This window comes from Entelurus aequoreus, linkage group LG16 (assembly GCF_033978785.1).
Source record: "Entelurus aequoreus isolate RoL-2023_Sb linkage group LG16, RoL_Eaeq_v1.1, whole genome shotgun sequence".
NCBI lineage: Eukaryota > Metazoa > Chordata > Actinopteri > Syngnathiformes > Syngnathidae > Entelurus > Entelurus aequoreus.
Window position 1 is genome coordinate 30,246,790 of NC_084746.1, and position 18,544 is coordinate 30,265,333.

General features: G+C 40.4%; 1 protein-coding gene across 7 annotated transcripts in view; it reads left to right on the top strand.

Annotated features, from left to right (window-relative positions):
* Nucleotides 1-18,116, top strand: part of eif4g1a (eukaryotic translation initiation factor 4 gamma, 1a) — a 74,194-nt gene extending 56,078 nt beyond the window's left edge. For all 7 annotated transcript variants that reach the window (XM_062022601.1, XM_062022605.1, XM_062022604.1 and 4 more), the window contains 15 exons: nt 42-278; nt 6,507-6,611; nt 6,715-6,993; nt 7,087-7,201; nt 7,280-7,376; nt 7,491-8,032; nt 10,391-10,509; nt 10,606-10,778; nt 10,864-10,989; nt 12,740-12,821; nt 12,900-12,998; nt 13,214-13,354; nt 13,912-13,993; nt 14,068-14,205; nt 16,846-18,116. In XM_062022601.1, the coding sequence (XP_061878585.1) occupies nt 42-278; nt 6,507-6,611; nt 6,715-6,993; nt 7,087-7,201; nt 7,280-7,376; nt 7,491-8,032; nt 10,391-10,509; nt 10,606-10,778; nt 10,864-10,989; nt 12,740-12,821; nt 12,900-12,998; nt 13,214-13,354; nt 13,912-13,993; nt 14,068-14,205; nt 16,846-17,027 (2,517 nt within the window). In that variant the 3' untranslated portion in view covers nt 17,028-18,116. The remainder of the gene's footprint in view (nt 1-41; nt 279-6,506; nt 6,612-6,714; nt 6,994-7,086; nt 7,202-7,279; nt 7,377-7,490; nt 8,033-10,390; nt 10,510-10,605; nt 10,779-10,863; nt 10,990-12,739; nt 12,822-12,899; nt 12,999-13,213; nt 13,355-13,911; nt 13,994-14,067; nt 14,206-16,845) is intronic.
* Nucleotides 18,117-18,544: the final 428 nt, after the last annotated feature.

The following is an 18,544-nucleotide window of genomic DNA, read 5'->3' on the forward strand; positions in this document are numbered from 1 at the left end:
ACTGTATGGCTGTGCTGATACCCATTTGTGCCGTCTCACAGGAAGAAGAGCGCGAACGCCTGCGTGTGGAGTGGGTGGACGCCAGGGACAAGTTCCGGCGCCGCTCGCTGGGCAATATCAAGTTCATTGGTGAACTCTTCAAGCTGAAGATGCTGACGGAGGCCATAATGCACGACTGTGTTGTGAAACTACTGAAAAATCATGATGAGGAGTCTTTGGAGTGTCTCTGCAGACTGCTCTCCACCATTGGCAAGGACCTGGACTTTGAGAAAGCCAAGGTATCGAAGCAGCAACACACACGCACTAACTTAGATGGGTGTTTGTACTTAGAAGTGTTGTCCCAATCCGATATTCATATCGGTCTGATATCAGCAAAAAAACAAGTATCTGATTATATCAATTTTCATCTGAAATCTCTGATGTAAGTGCTCCAATACAAGCAGTCCTGCAGTGCATTTACAGTTTATTTTTTATTTTTCAATTGCTAAGAAGCGCTTAACTATGCATACCTCAGTTACTTTTTCTAAACTCTTAAAGGCCTACTGAAATGAATTTTTTTTATTTAAACGGGGATAGCAGATCTATTCTATGTGTCATACTTGATCATTTCGCGATATTGCCATATTTTTGCTGAAAGGATTTAGTATAGAACAACGACGATAAAGATTGCAACTTTTGGTATCTGATAAAAAAAAGGCTTGCACCTACCGGAAGTAGCGTGACGTAGTCAGTTGAACATATACGCAAAGTTCCCTATTGTTTACAATGATGGCCGCATGAAGTGAGAGAGATTCGGACCGAGAAAGCGACAATTTCCCCATTAATTTGAGCGAGGATGAAAGATTTGTGGATGAGTAAAGTGCAAGTGAAGGACTAGTGGGGAGTTGAAGCTATTCAGATAGGGAAGATGCTGTGAGAGCCGGGGGTGACCTGATATTCAGCTGGGAATGACTACAACAGTAAATAAACACAAGACATATATATACTCTATTAGCCACAACACAACCAGGCTTATATTTAATATGCCACAAATTAATCCTGCATAAAAACACCTGCGTGTTTGTTATGCTAGCTCCTAGCTCCTCTGCTAGCTCCTAGCTCCATAGAACACGCCAATACAATTCAAACACCTGATCAACACACACAATCACTCAGCCCAAAAGACCGTTTACCTAACCCAAGGTTCATAAAGCTTATATATTTTTAAAAAGTTACGTACGTGACGCGCACATACGGTCAAGTTATCGAATGTTTAGCAGCCAAGGCTGCATACTCACGGTACCTGATATTCAGCTGGGAATGACTACAACAGTAAATAAACACAAGACATATATATACTCTATTAGCCACAACACAACCAGGCTTATATTTAATATGCCACAAATTAATCCTGCATAATAACACCTGCGTGTTTGTTATGCTAGCTCCTAGCTCCTCTGCTAGCTCCTAGCTCCATAGAACACGCCAATACAATTCAAACACCCGATCAACACACACAATCACTCAGCCCAAAAGACCGTTCACCTAACCCAAGGTTCATAAAGCTTATATATTTTTAAAAAGTTACGTACGTGACGCGCACTTACGGTACGGTACGTGTTATGCTAGCTCCTAGCTCCTCTGCTAGCTCCTAGCTCCATAGAACACGCCAATACAATTCAAACACATGATCAACACACACAATCACTCAGCCCAAAAGACCGTTCACCTAACCCAAGGTTCATAAAGCTTATATATTTTAAAAAAGTTACGTACATACGCAAAAAAAAGCCAAAGCTGCATACTCACAGTAGCACGTCTGCGTCTTTGTCATCCAAATCAAAGTAATCCTGGTAAGAGTCTGTGTTGTCCCAGTTCTCTACAGGCGTCTGTGTATCCAAATCAAAAGTCCTCCTGGTTAGAGTCTCTGTTATCCGAGTTCTTCCATCTTGACTGCATCTTTCGGGAATGTAAACAAAGAAGCGCCGGCTGTGTACTGTTGTGGCTGACTATGTTCGAAAAATACGTCCATTTCGCACCGACAACTTTCTTCTTTGCTTGCTTGGCTTCCTTCTCCATAATGCAATGAACATGATTGAAACAGATTCACGAACACAGATGTCCAGAATACTGTGGAATTATGAAATGAAAACAGAGCGTTTTCGTATCGGCTTCAATGTGGAAGGCATACCCGTGTTCGTCGGGCTACGTCACGCGCATACGTCATCCTCAGAGGCGTTTCGAACCGGAAGTTTAGCGGCAAATTTAAAATGTCACTTTATAAGTTAACCCGGCCGTATTGGCATGTGTTATAATGTTAAGATTTCATCATTGATATATAAACTATCAGACTGCGTGGTCGGTAGTAGTGGGTTTCAGTAGGCCTTTAACACAGACTCACACCTTCTAAACACAATTGGCCAAATTGATAATTTTCATTGTATTTATCAATATTTTTAACAAACATTTTGTTAAATATATACTAACTCTTCATTTCAAAATTGAACACACACACTAACACTAACTTTACCAAAACACTGGAAATCTGACTCAGAATGAAAATATTCTGTCAAAGAATACTTGTTTTCACTTCTCAAGGTACATGCAGTCAATCAAAGTACACTAGGTTTCAAAATACTGGCTATTGCTGACATTGCAAAAAATGTTAAGAAAATGTAGGCATTGTGGAAAAGTGTTCACTGACCGCGGAAAATCAGTCAGTATCTGACGTGACCACCATTTGCCTCACGTAGTGCAACACATCTTTGCACAGAGTTGATCAGGTTGTTGATTGTGGCCTGTGTAATTGTCCACTCTTCAGTGGCTGTGCGAAGTTGCTGGATATTGGCGGGAACTGGTACACGCTGTAGTATACGCCAATCCACAGCATCCCAAACATGCTCAATGGGTGACATTGAGTATGCTGGCCATGCAAGAACTGGGATGTTTTCAGCTTTTAGGAATTTGGTACAGATTTTTGCAACATGGGGCCGTACATTGGCATGCTGCAACATGAGGTGATAGTCTCTGGTGAATGGCACTACAATGGGCCTCAGGATCTCGTCACGGTATCTCTGTGCATTCAAAATTCCATCAATAAAATGCGCTTGCGTTCCTTGGTCCATAACGTACGCCTGCCTATACCATAACCTCACCCCCACCATGGGCCACTCGATTCACAACGTTGACATCAGCAAACCACTCTGTCACACGACGCCACACACGCTGTCTACCATCTGCCCTGAACAGTGAAAATCGGGATTCATCAATGAAAAGAACCCCTCTCCAGTGTGCCAGACGCCATCGAATGTGAGCATTTGCCCAATCAAGTCTGTTACGGCAGCGAACTGCTGTCAGGTCAAAACCCCAATGAGGACGACGAGCATGCGAATGAGCTTCCCTGAGACAGTTTCTCACCGTTTGTGCAGAAATGTTTTGGTTATGTAAACCCAATTGTTGCAGCAGCTGTCTTGGTGTCTAGTCTCAGACAATCATAGAGGTGCACCTACTGTATTTGGAGTTCCTGGGCTTGTGTGGTTACAAGTAGGCTGTAGTTGTGAGGCCGGTTAGATGTACTGCCAAATTCTCTGAAACGCCTTTGGAGACGGTTTATAGTAGAGAAATTAACATTCAAACGCCAAGAAACAGCTCTTGTGGACATTCTTGCAGTCAGCATGTCAACTGCACGCTCCCTCAAAACTTGCGACATCTTCGGCATGTCCTGTGTGATAAAACTGCACGTTTCAGAGTGGCCTTTTATCGTGGGCAGCTTAGTCATGCAATAATCATGTTTAATCAAAATCTTGATTTGCCACACTTGTTTGAGTTTATTTCAAACATGCATGCATACAACATGATACATCACAATTTCCAGTTTCTCTTTTCAACATGTTCGAAAAGGAGTAGGAAGAAGCAGAGTTTATTTAATCCTACCCCTTTTCTTTTACATAACAGTTGCTAAAACATTTGTTCACTTCCTGTTCTCTATGTATTCACAATATACTCCATAAGTAATCACAATAAAAATAAATAAATAATGAAATAATACTCGGTGAAGTAAGTTACATTTGATATGGTGAAATGAGTAAGATTATTTTGAAAATGAACGGGTAGATTAATGAAATAAATTCAGAATGTTTATCATGGTTCTTCTTATTTGTACTTTGTAAACACTTTAAGTTTGAAGAGTTTCTTGAAGTGGATTATATTAGTAAATTGTTTGATTGCTTTGCTTAATCCATTCCATAATTTAATTCCACATACAGATATACTGAAGGTCTTAAGTGTTGTACGTGCATACAAATGTTTTAAATTAAATTTTTCTCTTAAGATTATATTTCTCCTCTTTGTTTTAAATTAATATTATTAATAAAGATTAATAAGTCTGACGAGAGGATAATATTACTGCAAAATGTGTGTGCTCCGCTGCTGTGTCTGTCGAGTGCCAGACTGCCAGCGATCAACGAGAAGGTGGAACGATCCATAAGTTAATGCTTTTGATACCGAGAGATATACGAGTGATACTAGTGATTAGATCGATATTTTTTTTGTTTTGTTTTACAAAATCCTTTTTTGCAAATGTTTAAAACAAGTCAGTGAATAAGTCCTTGGACATAAGAGGACTTTGACTTTATATTAAACAATTGTATGGAATAAAATTGAATAATTTTACAGATTAAATATTTAGTTGATTTTGTTACAATGCCTTTGCGTTTTTCAGCTGATTATAATTTTGATTAAAAATCAAAAATCTAAATCATTTGATCCCATTACTAGTTTACTTCCCAAAAAGTAAGGTGATTTTATGGTTCCTTTTTAGATCACATAGTCAATAGTTCTCACTATAAATACTTAATACACTTTACAGTCAATACAAGGATTGTATTAGCTAATCTCCCTTTCTTTTGTATCCAGGAACCAAACAATGTTCATTCAAAGTTCCGAAATACAAGAAAATTGTTGTTTCGGAAATTCTTTTGAAAAAATTTTTGCACCTTACACTAAAGAACAATTTGTTCCAAAAATAAAATAAATCTACAGATTAATCGGAAAATAAATAATCGTTTGATGCAGCCCTAAACATCTGAATGTAAGCGCACAAGGTTGGTCTTTTCTTGAATTTTAGTGAAGTATTTTACAAAGGTAAGCATGGTAGGCTACTAGGAATTAGGGATGCATTGATTTTAGATGTTGAAGGCATGGTTATAGTCGCCAACCCGTTGATCGCAATCGACCTTTCGATCTTTGGGACCCTACCGATTGCGTAAGTATTTATAAAAAAATAAAGAAAGTATTATGACATTAGTGACACCCCCACTCGGAGAGTAGCCAACAGGCACGCATTTTAACCCCTGAACACGGCCGCATGCCTCACCTCTCTTCAGCCTCTTATCTCGCAGCTCTCGACACCGCGGTCACCCTTCCCCCCCCCAAGTACCGCATCAGACATTTTCTAGCATCCTACATCAAACAACTCTTCCCTCAACCACTACCATCATCGCTCGCCTGCAACAAGAAGCTAACAAGTCAAATAATAGGGTTTGTGAACATTGCTCCAAAGTACAGATTTTGTTGATTTATAAATTCAAAAGTAAATATTGACATGTGCAAAGGCAGTAAAATATGATAAAATAAATCGGCAGCTAAAGAAGGACTTCCATGTGTATCCGCTCTGTATCACACAGGATAAACCCACCAGGTGAACAGCTGATTTTACTACTTCCGGCACCAACTGAAAGTAACTTACGTCCCATATGTGACATAGGATGAGCAAATATACTACAGTACTCAGACTATAGTGGCCATAAACAGTTAGCTCCTACAACAGGGGTGCCCAAAGTGTGGCACAGGGGCCACAGCCTTGACTCCTTTGTCATTGGCCCTCGGCACATTACAATAAACACCAACAAAAATTGGGAAAACAATAAAAAGCACAAGCACAATGAGAAAAAGCCAAAAGGTTGACATCAGCCAATAATAACACAAAGCTTTGTCATTTAAAAAATAACAAAATTTTAAAAATATATATATACCGGTACATGCATAGTTGACGCAGGGGTAGATTTTGCTTTGGTTTTTGGCTGACCAGGGATCTTAGGCTGAAAGGTTGTGACCACCAGTCCAAGTAATAATCATGGTTTCACGATTATAATGCATTGATTAATTTCCCAACAAAAAAATTATAAAATCACATATTCCTTAGAGTTTAATGTGTTATTTATTACTGTTGTAAATAACAGTAAGTAAATAGAATAACGGTACACAATTTTAAAGATAAACATTATTAATAAAAGACTAACATTAACTTTATTAATTTATGTACCCGTTATCAAAAGTCCTTCGGCACTTTTAAAAAATTGGAAATGTTGTGGTAATCCTTAATCATACATCGTATTACTGAACATTTTTAGGACTATTCCTCAGTCTCTGCGATCAATGGTCTGTGAGAATGTGCAAGTGACCTGTAAATAACACTTCTGGTTTATTTGGTTTACTTACATGACTTGTTGGTTGTCTGTCTATTTTAGGGTCTCATGGATCAGTATTTTAATCAAATGGATAAGATCATCAAAGAGAAAAAGACTTCATCAAGAATCCGCTTCATGCTGCAAGATGTTTTGGACCTCAGAAAGGTAAATGTTCAAGCTTATGGAACAGCACATGGACATGAAGACTTAAAAATAGAGACTTTTGTCAAGTACATCTTAACAAAACCTGTTTTTATAACTGCTGCAGAGTAACTGGGTGCCTCGCAGAGGAGACCAGGGTCCTAAAACTATCGACCAGATCCATAAGGAGGCGGAAATGGAAGAGCGCAGAGAACAGTTCAAAGTCCAGCAGCAGCTCATGTCAAAAAAAGAGGCAGGGGGTGGCAGGTTGGGTGGTAACATGGGGGGTCGAGGCCCTCACACACCAGGAGGTAGTCGAGGCAGCCAACCCCAGGATGAGGGCTGGAACACAGTGCCCATCAACAAAAGTCGCAGTATTGACGCACACCGCCTCAAGATAACAAAGGTGAAATTGCACGCTGATGTTGAGTACTACTGTTTTTAACATTTTTATTTCGTCCACCTGATAACCAACTGTGCTTTCTTTTTTTCCCTGTAGGCTGACCCTACAGAGATCAACAATCAGCGACTAGCGCCACTGGGGAAAAGCACGTGGGGCAGCTGGGGCAAAGGCAGCAGCGGGGGAACAGGAGCCAAGCCAATTGGAGACCAGGGTAAAACACTGCTTTCAAAAAGGAAATTAGTCATTTTAACTATAGGGATTCTTAATTAGTCCCTCTCCTCATGATTAGACTCTGGCCGCCCAGCTACCAGCACTGTCAACCGCTACTTTGCCTTGCAGCAGCCCAGCTCCTTGTCATCAGACTCGGATCGAAGAGATCATCAGAGGTCAGCAAATATTGTCGTCATCCTTTGTATCCAAAAATTAAAGTCACTGATATCACCGTTCTTAAATTTGAAGAAACATAACAAACATGGTCCTTTTTGTCCCCCAACTGTCAGGTCGAGCTCCAGCCGTGAGCGAGGTGGCGAGAGAGACAAAGCGGACCGTGACAGGGATCGCTTTGAGCGTTTTGATCGTGACGACAGAAGCAACCGTAGCCAAGTTACCAAGAGGAGCTTCAGCAAAGAAACGGAGGAGCGCGGTGGAAGGGGCAGTGACAGCCGGGCCACCAACGAATCTGTGCGCCGTGTGGCCAGCATGACGGGCAGCAGGGACCGGGGCAGCAGGGACCGGGGCAGCAGGGACCGGGGCAGCAGGGACCGGGGCAGTAGGGACCGGGGCAGCAGGGACCAGGCCAGCAGGGACCGGGGAAGCCGGGACCGGGCCAGCAGGGACCGGGGAAGCCGGGACCGGGCCAGCAGGGACCGGGGAAGCCGGGACCGGGCCAGCAGGGACCGGGGAAGCCGGGACCGGGCCAGCAGGGACCGGGGAAGCCGGGATCGGGCCAGCCGGGACCGGGGAAGCCGGGATCGGGGAAGCCGGGACCGGGGAAGCCGGGACCGGGGAAGCCGGGACAGACGCCCAAGCAAAGACCTACCAGGTACTAACTTGGAATTGTAATTACATTTGATGGAGTTAAAGCAGTAAAATGGCCATATTTGACTGCACGAGGAGCATTTTGATAAAACGTTAAAGATTTGTCAAAAATAAGGAACAAGTGATTATATTTTTGGGTGATATGGATTATTTGTAAAATATTATCTTATTTATTTTATGAGGCTGAACTTTTCAGTGTCTGTATGCTAGCGGCCCTGCCTCCACCCACAGAGACAAAGAGTGGATGACTGACAAAACGGTTCATTCCGCTATAGACCAAATGCACCTTTGGTGCTGAGAATGATGCAAAAAGTGAACTAATTTGCACCCTGTTAGTGTGTGTGTGTGTGTGTGTGTGTGTGTGTGTGTGTGTGTGTGTGTGTGTGTGTGTGTGTGTGTGTGTGTGTGTGTGTGTGTGTGTGTGTGTGTGTGTGTGTGTGTGTGTGTGTGTGTGTGTGTGTGTGTGTGTGTGTGTGTGTGTGTGTGTGTGTGTGTGTGTGTGTGTGTGTATATCAGTGACGTGCGGTGAACTCTAAAGAGTATTTTATTCACCATTTGATTGGCAGCAGTTAACGGGTTATGTTTAAAAGCTCATACCAGCATTCTTCCCTGCTTGGCACTCAGCATCAAGGGTTGGAATTGGGGGTTAAATCACCAAAAATTATTCCCGGGCGCGGCGCCCGCTGCTGCGCATTGCTCCCCTCACCTCCCAGGGTGTGATCAAGGGGATGGGTCAAATGCAGAGGACAAATTTCACCACACCTAGTGTGTGTGTGACAATCATTGGTACTTTAACTTAACTTTTAACTTTACACATACAAACTGTAGCACACAAAAAAGCACATTTAATAAAAAAAACGTTATTATGGTCTTACCTTTACTTATAAATGAAGTCCATGCGCCGCTGTTGTGCTGGATTAATGCACCCCCTCCGTAGAATGCACCCCCTGACGGAGTGTTATATCAACTAAAGCTCACACTTAAACTTTCCACGTGCAAGATTGAATGTATTTAAAAAAGTTATTTAATAAGAAGCCAAAAAGTGCAAAAACAATAATGTTCGGGTTGGAGGAGTTGACTGAAATATGAAATCCGTGCTGCAGTCTGCAGGTGTACCTAATGTTGTGGCCCTGCAGTCATTCACAACTCCTCCAACACGAACATTATTGTTTTTGCACTTGCAAGAAGTACATTACACACATACAGTTGTTGACAAAATACACTGTACATTATATACCTCAGCTAACTAAACTATGGAAATGTATAATATAGTTCATATAGCAATACGGTCTCACTGCACAGCAGGCCAGCAGTTAGCCGAGTCGGCAATCCATGTTGAGGCACAACTCAGTGACGTGCCTCAACTGGCTGCTGATCACAGCAAGTCTCTTCTCAGTATTTGAACGGCAAATGTGAAAATTCAGCGATTTTGAATAAAAATTATCTAAAACTGGTGAAGTTAAATGGAAAATAACTTTATAGTATGGATACATATAACAATTTAATTTTTTTTTTTTCTTTTTACATTTTTTTTCTTCCCATGATGGCACGTGAGGCACCTGCCTCCAGTGACTGCACGTCACTGATATATATATATACACTACCGTTCAAAATTTTGTGGAATAGCCTTAATTTCTAAGAACCAGAATAGACTGTCGAGTTTCAGATGAAAATTCTCTTTTTCTGGCCATTTTGAGCGTTTAATTGACCCCACAAATGTGATGCTCCAGAAACACAATCTGCTCAAAGGAAGGTCAGTTTTGTAGCTTCTATAACGAGCTAAACTGTTTTCAGATGTGTGAACATGATTGCACAAGGGTTTTCTAATCATCAATTAGCCTTCTGAGCCAATGAGCAAACACATTGTACCATTAGAACACTGGAGTGATAGTTGCTGGAAATGGGCCTCTATACACCTATGTAGATAATGCACCAAAAACCAGACATTTGCAGCTAGAATAGTCATTTACCACATTAGCAATGTATAGAGTGTATTTCTTTAAAGTTAAGACTAGTTTAAAGTTATCTTCATTGAAAAGTACATTGCTTTTCCTTCAAAAATAAGGACATTTCAGTGTGACCCCAAACTTTTGAACGGTAGTATATATATATATATATATATATATATATATATATATATATATATATATATATATATATATATATATATATATATATATATATATATATATATATATATATATATATATATATATATATATATATATATATATATATATATATATATATATATATATATATGTTGTATTTGTATTTGTATTCCTAATTGTACTTTACTGTCTGTATATGTGGCTGGTATCCAAAGTGTTTAGTCTGAGTTATACTATTTTACATCCTGCAGTGAAGCATGAGAGTGCCCCCGCAGCTACTACTCTCCCTAAATCCACCTTGACAGAAGAGGAGGTGGAGAAGAAGTCCACCGCCATCATCGAAGAGTACCTCCACAACAATGATTTGAAAGTAAAACGTGACACAACGTCATTCTTTAAAAACATTTTTAGTTGCAGCTCAAGTAGGCCTACAACTCTACTTTGCACCCCCCCCCCCTCTTTGTAGGATGCGCTCCTGTGTGTGGAAGAGCTCAACAGCACCGCCCTGCTTTTCGTGTTTGTGCGGAAGGGCGTGGAGTTCACACTTGAGCGCACCACCAGCGCACGTGAACACTTGGGCACTTTGTTGCACAGACTAATTAAGGCGGGCACGTTACCTGTTGTGCAGTATTTCCAAGGGTAAAACCCAGAAACGTTCTTTATCACACATTCTTGTTCTTTTTATGTCCCTCGGAGAGACTGATTTGTGTTTTCGCTGTCACAGGCTTTTAGAGATCCTGGAGGATGCCGAAGAAATGGCCATAGATATACCTCACATCTGGCTGTACCTGGCTGAACTCATCAATCCAATGCTCCTTGAGGGCGGCATCCCGATGGGGCAGCTCTTCAGGTGTGCTAAGAACTGCTCATTTGTGATTTTTGTTTCATTATAGACACATAATGGACTATGCTCACCAACACTGTAAGGCAAATGTAGTTAACTTGACTGCACAAGCCTTTACTGATTATGAAATCCAACTACCGTATTTTCCGCCCAAAAGACGCACCTAAAAACCACAAATGTTCTCAAAAGCTGACAGTGCGCCTTATATTCCGGTGCGCCTTATATATGGATTAATATTAATATTCATTTTCATAAAGTTTAGGTCTCGCAACTACGGTAAACAGCCGCCAACTTTTTTTTCCCCGTAGAAGAAGAAGCGCTTCTTCTTCTACGGTAAACAACCGCCAAGGTAAGCACCCGCCCCCGTAGAAGAAGCGTGCGGTGCATGCTGGGATATGATGTTTCATTTCCATTTGTGTGTTTATGTAAAGACCCCAAAATGGCTCCTATTAAGAGACACGCTTACGACGCAGAGTTCAAACTCAAGGCAATCAGTCACGCAGTAGAACACGGGAAGAGAGCAGCAGCAAGAATATGTAACATAAATGAATCAATTGTAAGTGGAGGAAGCAACAAGATGACCTGCGCCAAGTAAAGAATACAAAACAGTTTCCGAAGGAACAAAGCGAGATGGCTACAGTTGGAGGACAAACTCGAACAGTGGGTTGTTGAACAGAGAGCAACAAGTAAAAGTGTCAGTACCATCACTATTCGAATGAAGGCAAGCGAACTTAACATGGAGGATTTTAAAGGCGGTGCTTCTTGGTGCTTTCAGTTTATGAAAAGATGTAATCTCTCCATCCGCACACAAACTACTGTTTCACAGCAACTGCCAAAAGACTTCCAAGAAAAGCTGGCTACTTTCCGCACATATTGCAAAAACAAGATTACTGAAAAAAAGATCCGGCCAGAGCACATCATCAACATGGAGCAAGTGAGCTTTACATGTATATTTTGTGTGTTGTGTTGTTGTGTTGTGTTGTGAGCAATGTTGAGTTATTGATATTCTTATTGGGGCGGCATGGCGTAGTGGGTAGAGCAACCGTGCCAGAAACCTGAGGGTTTCAGGTTCGCTCCCCGCCTCTTACCATCCAAAAATCGCTGCCGTTGTGTCCTTGGGTGGGACACTTCACCCTTTGCTCCCGGTGCCACTCACACCGGTGAATTGAATGATAGGTGGTGGTCGGAGGGGCTGTTGGTGCAAATTGCAGCCACGCTTCCGTCAGTCTACCCCAGGGCAGCTGTGGCTATGAAAGTAGCTTACCACCACCAGGTGTGATTGAATGATGGGTTCTACATGTAAAGCGACTTTGGGTACTTAGAAAAGCGCTATATAAATCCCAGGTATTATTATTATTATTATTATTATTGCTCTGCACTATTTTGAGTGTTACTATTTTGTGATTGCGTTGACGTTTGATTTTACGGGTAAATCAGCTGTTTATTTATTTTGGGAGTGAACAGAGTTGTCAGAACGCTGGTTTGCAATCTATTAATAAAGTTTGACTGACCTATCTGATTGTTTTGTTGACATTCCCTTTAGCGCAGCTCCATCTAATGGATGCATAGGTGCGCCTTATAATCCGGTGCGCCTTATATATGAACAAAGTTTTGAAATATGCCATTCATTGAAGGTGCGCCTTATAATCCGGTGCGCCTTATAGTGCGGAAAATACGATAGTTACTGCGCTAATGTATTGTAACGCTACAAACAGAGCAAGTGCAAAGCTTAATTTTTACTTAATTGCTCCTTCAGGGAGATCTCCAAGCCTCTTGTGCCTCTCGGTATGGCCGGCGTCCTGCTCGTGCACATCCTCCACCTTCACTGCAAGGGAATGGTATGTTCTCACATAGCAGCTTCCAGAACATATGTTGTTTTCCCCGACTTCACTTGATTGTTCCCTCTTTCAAACTAGACACGTAGTAAGGTTGGCACCATGTGGAAAGCGGCAGGGCTTAATTGGAGTGACTTCCTGTCCAAGAATGAAGACGTCAACAAGTTTGTCACTGAGCAGGTTTGTGTCTCCTCAAGGATTAAATAACCAAACATGAACTAAAGTGCTAAGGAGATGATTATTTTGCTTTTGTATTGTTTATTTTTGGTTGGTATTTTGTTATTACATTTCAGTGGAATTTTCAAAGCACTAAATGTGGAGTTCAAACCATCATGTGACATTAATTCTCTTTTGATTTTTAAATCATGTATGCTATTTTTTTTAAACTATTTTAGAAAGTGGAGTTTACAACAGGCGAGGAGGAAAAGTCCAAAGACAGCACTAAGATGTTGCTGAGTTGGGAGGAGATCCGGCAAGAGCTGGATCGCCTCCTTCGCGAGAAGGCCAGCGACCAGCGCATCAAAGACTGGTTAGAGGTGCGACTTTATGCTATGTTGACACAAACAAAAACACACATTGAAAACAAACTGGCCGGGATGTTTTTTAGAGACGTTTTAGTAAATATAAGTCATACTGCGCTTAAATTGGGCAGCACGGGGAAACGGGTTAGTGCGTATGCCTCACAATATGAAGGTCCTGTTTGTATGTCCGGCCCCACCCGTGCGACCCCGAGAGGGACAAGCAGTAGAAAATGGATGGATGGACGGACTGCGCTGAAATTGCATATTAATTTGTAGTCTAATTAATAATTGATGGAATACTCCGTAATAAAGCGTTAATTTTGACACCTGTAGTTTAAAAACATGAGAGAATGTTGTAAATTTCATAAGGCACAAACCAAAATCGCTCTGTTTTATCCATCTACACACAAATGCTGAAGCCAGAGTTTTTCAAACGCTCCCAATTTAATGACACAAACCTACCATTGGCCAAAACGCAAATACGTTTTTTAAAAATAACCGTGTTCGTGTGGCCATGGCCATAGATGTCCACTTTATATTTCCCTCCCAACTTTTCCTCCGTTTGTTTTCAGGCCAACCTTGATGAGCAGCAGAGAGCCACCAACCTGTTTGTGCGTGCACTCATGACCGCCGTGTGCCAGTCAGCCATCACAGGTAAAGACAACTCGCCCTCATAATCAAATGATTACGTTTGGAAGCATGTGTTCAATGGCCGCCCCTTTTTTCAGGTGACCAGTACAAGTTGGACATACAGCAGCTCAACTTCAGAGCCAAGCTCTTGCAGGACTACCTATGTGATGAGGACAAAGAGCTGCAGGCGCTTTATGCGCTGCAGGCTCTAACGGTGGACCTGGAGCAGCCTGCAAGTGAGTGTCCTCTATTTTATGAGCACCAATAGAAGTAATAGACATTGATGATCTATGGAAAAAAAAATATCAAGGATAAACAATAGTTCCTTTTTTTGGATTTTGTTCATATGTGCATTTTGACACATAAATCGCTTAATTCACTTCTCTCACTGCAAACTCTAGTATAGCGTGACGCGCACCTCCAAAAAATGTTTAAAACTTCTGTACTGTAAAACGCTGCGATTGGTCGACTTATAAATTATTTCCTGAGTGTATGACTCTTTTACAGGGTGTAAGGGTGCCTTCTCGTAGGAACTGAGATGAACTTTAACAACAAAATAACATCAGTTAGTTCCAGCTGCAATAACACTCTTTACTCATTGTTCGTGACAAAGGAAGCTAAAAAGAGAGTCATATAGGAAGTTGTGGCTGATCAGAGTTGACGTCACATGCTCAATCCTGACCAAGAGGTGGGGTCTTCAAAGTGTGGCCAAGGGGCATTCATTGGCCTGCGGCACATTGTAGAACTACTATTAAACAAAAACAATGTAACAAGATGATAAATCAACACAACTTGAAATGCTATGGATGGCTAGAAGACGAAAGACGACTTTTATTTCCGGTTGAAGGCTCAGTCTTAACAGAAATGCAATGCAGCACAGCAGCACCTACAGTGAGCGAACTCGTCCAAAGTAGGGCGCCGTATCACAAACATTAACACACCTTTTCAGTTTATTTGCCTTGTTTTTGTTTCTTTTAAAACTATTTGTATTATGACCATCGGCAAAAAATATCCATATATTAGCTGCAACCTTTTGTGAGTCGCAGGATTCAAAGCCTAGGAAAAAAGTAGCGGTTTATAGTCCGGAATTTACAGAATTTTTTTGGGTGATAATACAAATTTAGGTATTGATCCAATACCAAGTAGTTACAGGGGCAGTATTGATCATACCAATATCGATACGTAAAATGTTCAAGATTTTTTGATGTCGCAATTATATTTAGACAAAAACACAGGATGGCAGAGTAACAATATCAATTAAATATTTCAATAATTTTCTCTTACTGGCTTTGATTTAAATCCTTTGGTTTTGCCCCATGAAGCCCTCCTTATTGTGTTCAGGTACTTATTTCTTGAGGTTGTGGACAATAATAAAAACGACAAAAGATTTTGTGCTAATAAAAATTATTGATCTAATCGCTGTAGTATCGACCATATACGGATTCTGTACTTGGTATTGTTGCTTATCATATTTTTATTGATGCGGCCACCTTTGTTTCATTCAAGAGCTTTATCTTGCAGTTAGCACATCCTCCTACGATGTGGAGTGCAGCATATTTTGCTATTTCTCCTCCTCCAGTGGTAATAATACATGTAAGAAACATAGTTTATTTGCCGCCATGGATGTGAGTATTACTGACTCACAAGTGGCTTTGCACTGAGGAGGGACATTAGCTGCGAGCATGAATGCTAGAGTGCGTTGAGGACGCGTTTGTTTTATGATCATGATGTTACGATAGTAGGGCTGAACAAATAATCACATTTTGATTTCGATTATGACTTCTCACAATCATGAAAATATTATAATAAAAACAACATTAATGGGCCGCGCAACGTGAATGCAAATTCCGGAATTCCGGTAAAACGAATGACGAGCAAATGAGTAAAAAAACAAGTGTTTACTAGAAGTTTGGTATCTCACCATGGTTGCAGCTTTTTGTTTGACACATCACTACGTATGCCTAATCAATGATCACTAGACTCAACAACAAAAAAAGTAAGGCATGTGATTTTTGCGTTCACGTAACTGCGGATAGAGTCACATAATTGGCCAATAAAACTAAATCCAGTTAAATGTTAAATGCAGAATATTAGGGAAATGAACATAAATGTAAGTTCAATGTTGTCATTGTGAGAAAAATTACCATTTAAAATTAACAATTACAACATAAAAAATGAATTTTATTGTTTTTATGTATTATTTAAACTTACTGTTATTACTATATATTTTACTTGTTGTGGTTTATTTGTTACTAATATACAGTACAGGCCAAAAGTTTGGACACACCTTCTCATTCAATGCGTTTTCTTTATTTTCATGACTATACATTGTAGATTGTCACTGAAGGCATCAAAACTATGAACACATGTAGAGTTGTGTACTTAACAAAAAAAGGTGGAATAACTGAAAATAGGTTTTATATGCTAGTTTCTTCAAAATAGCCACCCTTTGCTCTGATTACTGCTTTGCACGCTCCTGGCATTCTCTTGATGAGCTTCAAGTGTCATAGTTTTGATGCCTTCAGTGACAATCTACAATGTAAATAGTCATAAAAAAAAGGAAAAACATTGAAATGAGAAGGTGTGTCCAAACTTTTGGCCTGTACTGTATATCCGTTTTTAAAAGTATATTTAAATTTTGATGGTACAGTAAATACTCGTTTTCAAATTAATGCGCAATCGTGATTTAATATGAATTTTGGTTTATTATTTTTGCCATAATCGTTGAGCCCTAAACAATAGTATTGAAAGCTTTGTCGTTGGCCAACTTTATATCATCTGTATCGTGAAACCTTACTTTCCTCTTGTCTTTGGTCCAATGCTATTTGAGTAATATCGGGTCCACATGGACCTCCTCCTGTCCCCCCCCCCTGCAGACCTGCTGGGCATGTTCTTCAAAGAGCTGTACAAGAATGACGTCATCAAAGACGATTCCTTTTTCAAGTGGGAATCGTGCAAAGACGTCGCGGAGCAATCGGGCAAAGGTGTGGCCTTGAAGTCCGTCATGTTCTTCTTAAATTTTCTTCGCAGCGCAGAGAGCGAGTCTGAAGAGGACTGAAAAGTCCAGAGCTTGGACTCTGCTGCCCCCTGTTGGCCAGGCGACCGGGGTGTGACGAATCAAGGACAATGTTGCCTTAGTGGCAGACTCAAATCAATCCTCAATGAGGATAATTATCTTTGTTTTGTTTCTTCGAGGGATGGACTCAGAAAACAATCAATTCTCTCCTCCCTTCCCTCTCTCACCTCCTTACTGTTTCCACAGCAAGTGTCCTCATGTAATAAACTTGAAAAGTTATTCAGCAGGATTCCCACATCACTGAAATGATTTTCCTCCAGGCCGCAGCCCTACGGGATGTTTTTTTTTTTTTTTTATGGTTGCGCATTAATCTGCCTAATCTTTGAGATGAGTCCATGTTGCTGAGAGTTGCCAGTGTAACTCAAGCGTGGACGTTTCTAATCATGACGAGAAAATCACGGCGGACAAGAGGAACATTAACCAAGATGACATCCTTAATAGAATGGAGTTTCTAGTCTCGCCTTCTGGACTGACCTTTTTACCTTGATTGCTAGGGTGGTGTGATCTTGATGCTTCCTTTCAACCCTCTTCATCCCCCGTGGTGAAGCACACCGACTGACTCTTCATCAATCTTACCTCCGCTGCGGAGGACTCTTAACGACTCAATCGCCATAAAACTTGAAGTCTGCAGAAAATTCACTTGATGAATTATATAAAAAGTTAAAAACAGAAAATATCCGGAAAACTTTTTCTACGTCGAGTGGGAACTCCTTCCTGGAGCATTCTGTAAATATATAATAATTAAAACTTTTCCTTTTTTTTTTTTTGGTCATTTTTGAGATAATGCAGTTGTCCGAATGCAGAGAGGTGCTTTAGATAATCCTTTATCAGTTTTATTGGAATTTTGTAAATATATTTTTTTGCTTTCTTTATTTAAGAAATTATGGCTTCTTTTGCATCGGAAACTGGAAAGACGAGGAACATTGCAAATAAAGGACTTATTAAGTTGCATTGAGGAGCTGATTTTTTTTTGTGCATGATTTGAAAGGATGCCATTGCCTTTAAAAACGTTTTGTTGCTAACACAACTGAATGATGATTGAATTTCTCAACATGATTGACCAGAACTGTACTTTTTGTGGGAGTCGCGTAATCTTTCACTGCTGCATATTGAGTGCATTAAGTTATTTTGTATCACAAAAAGGTCATAAAAATATACATTACATTTGACTTTTATGAGAAGATGCAACTTGGGACTTTAACTTTTTATATATATATTTTTTTTTTTTACAAACTCTTTGCTCAAAAAAAAACCCCTGCATATTCTGTGAAAATGGCATTAACACTCACAATGATTTAGTTGTTTTTTTTTAACATGTATATTTTAGATTTTAAAAAGTTATATCTAAGGTTAGGTAGGTAGTTGGAACATTTTAAAATATATTTCCATATATACAATTTATGTCCGTTTCATGAGAATGAGTTTAAAAAGTCACTTTATTGCCCCTAAAATAACACATTTTGGCTTTTATGACACAAATGGCTCGAGGATCAAATAAA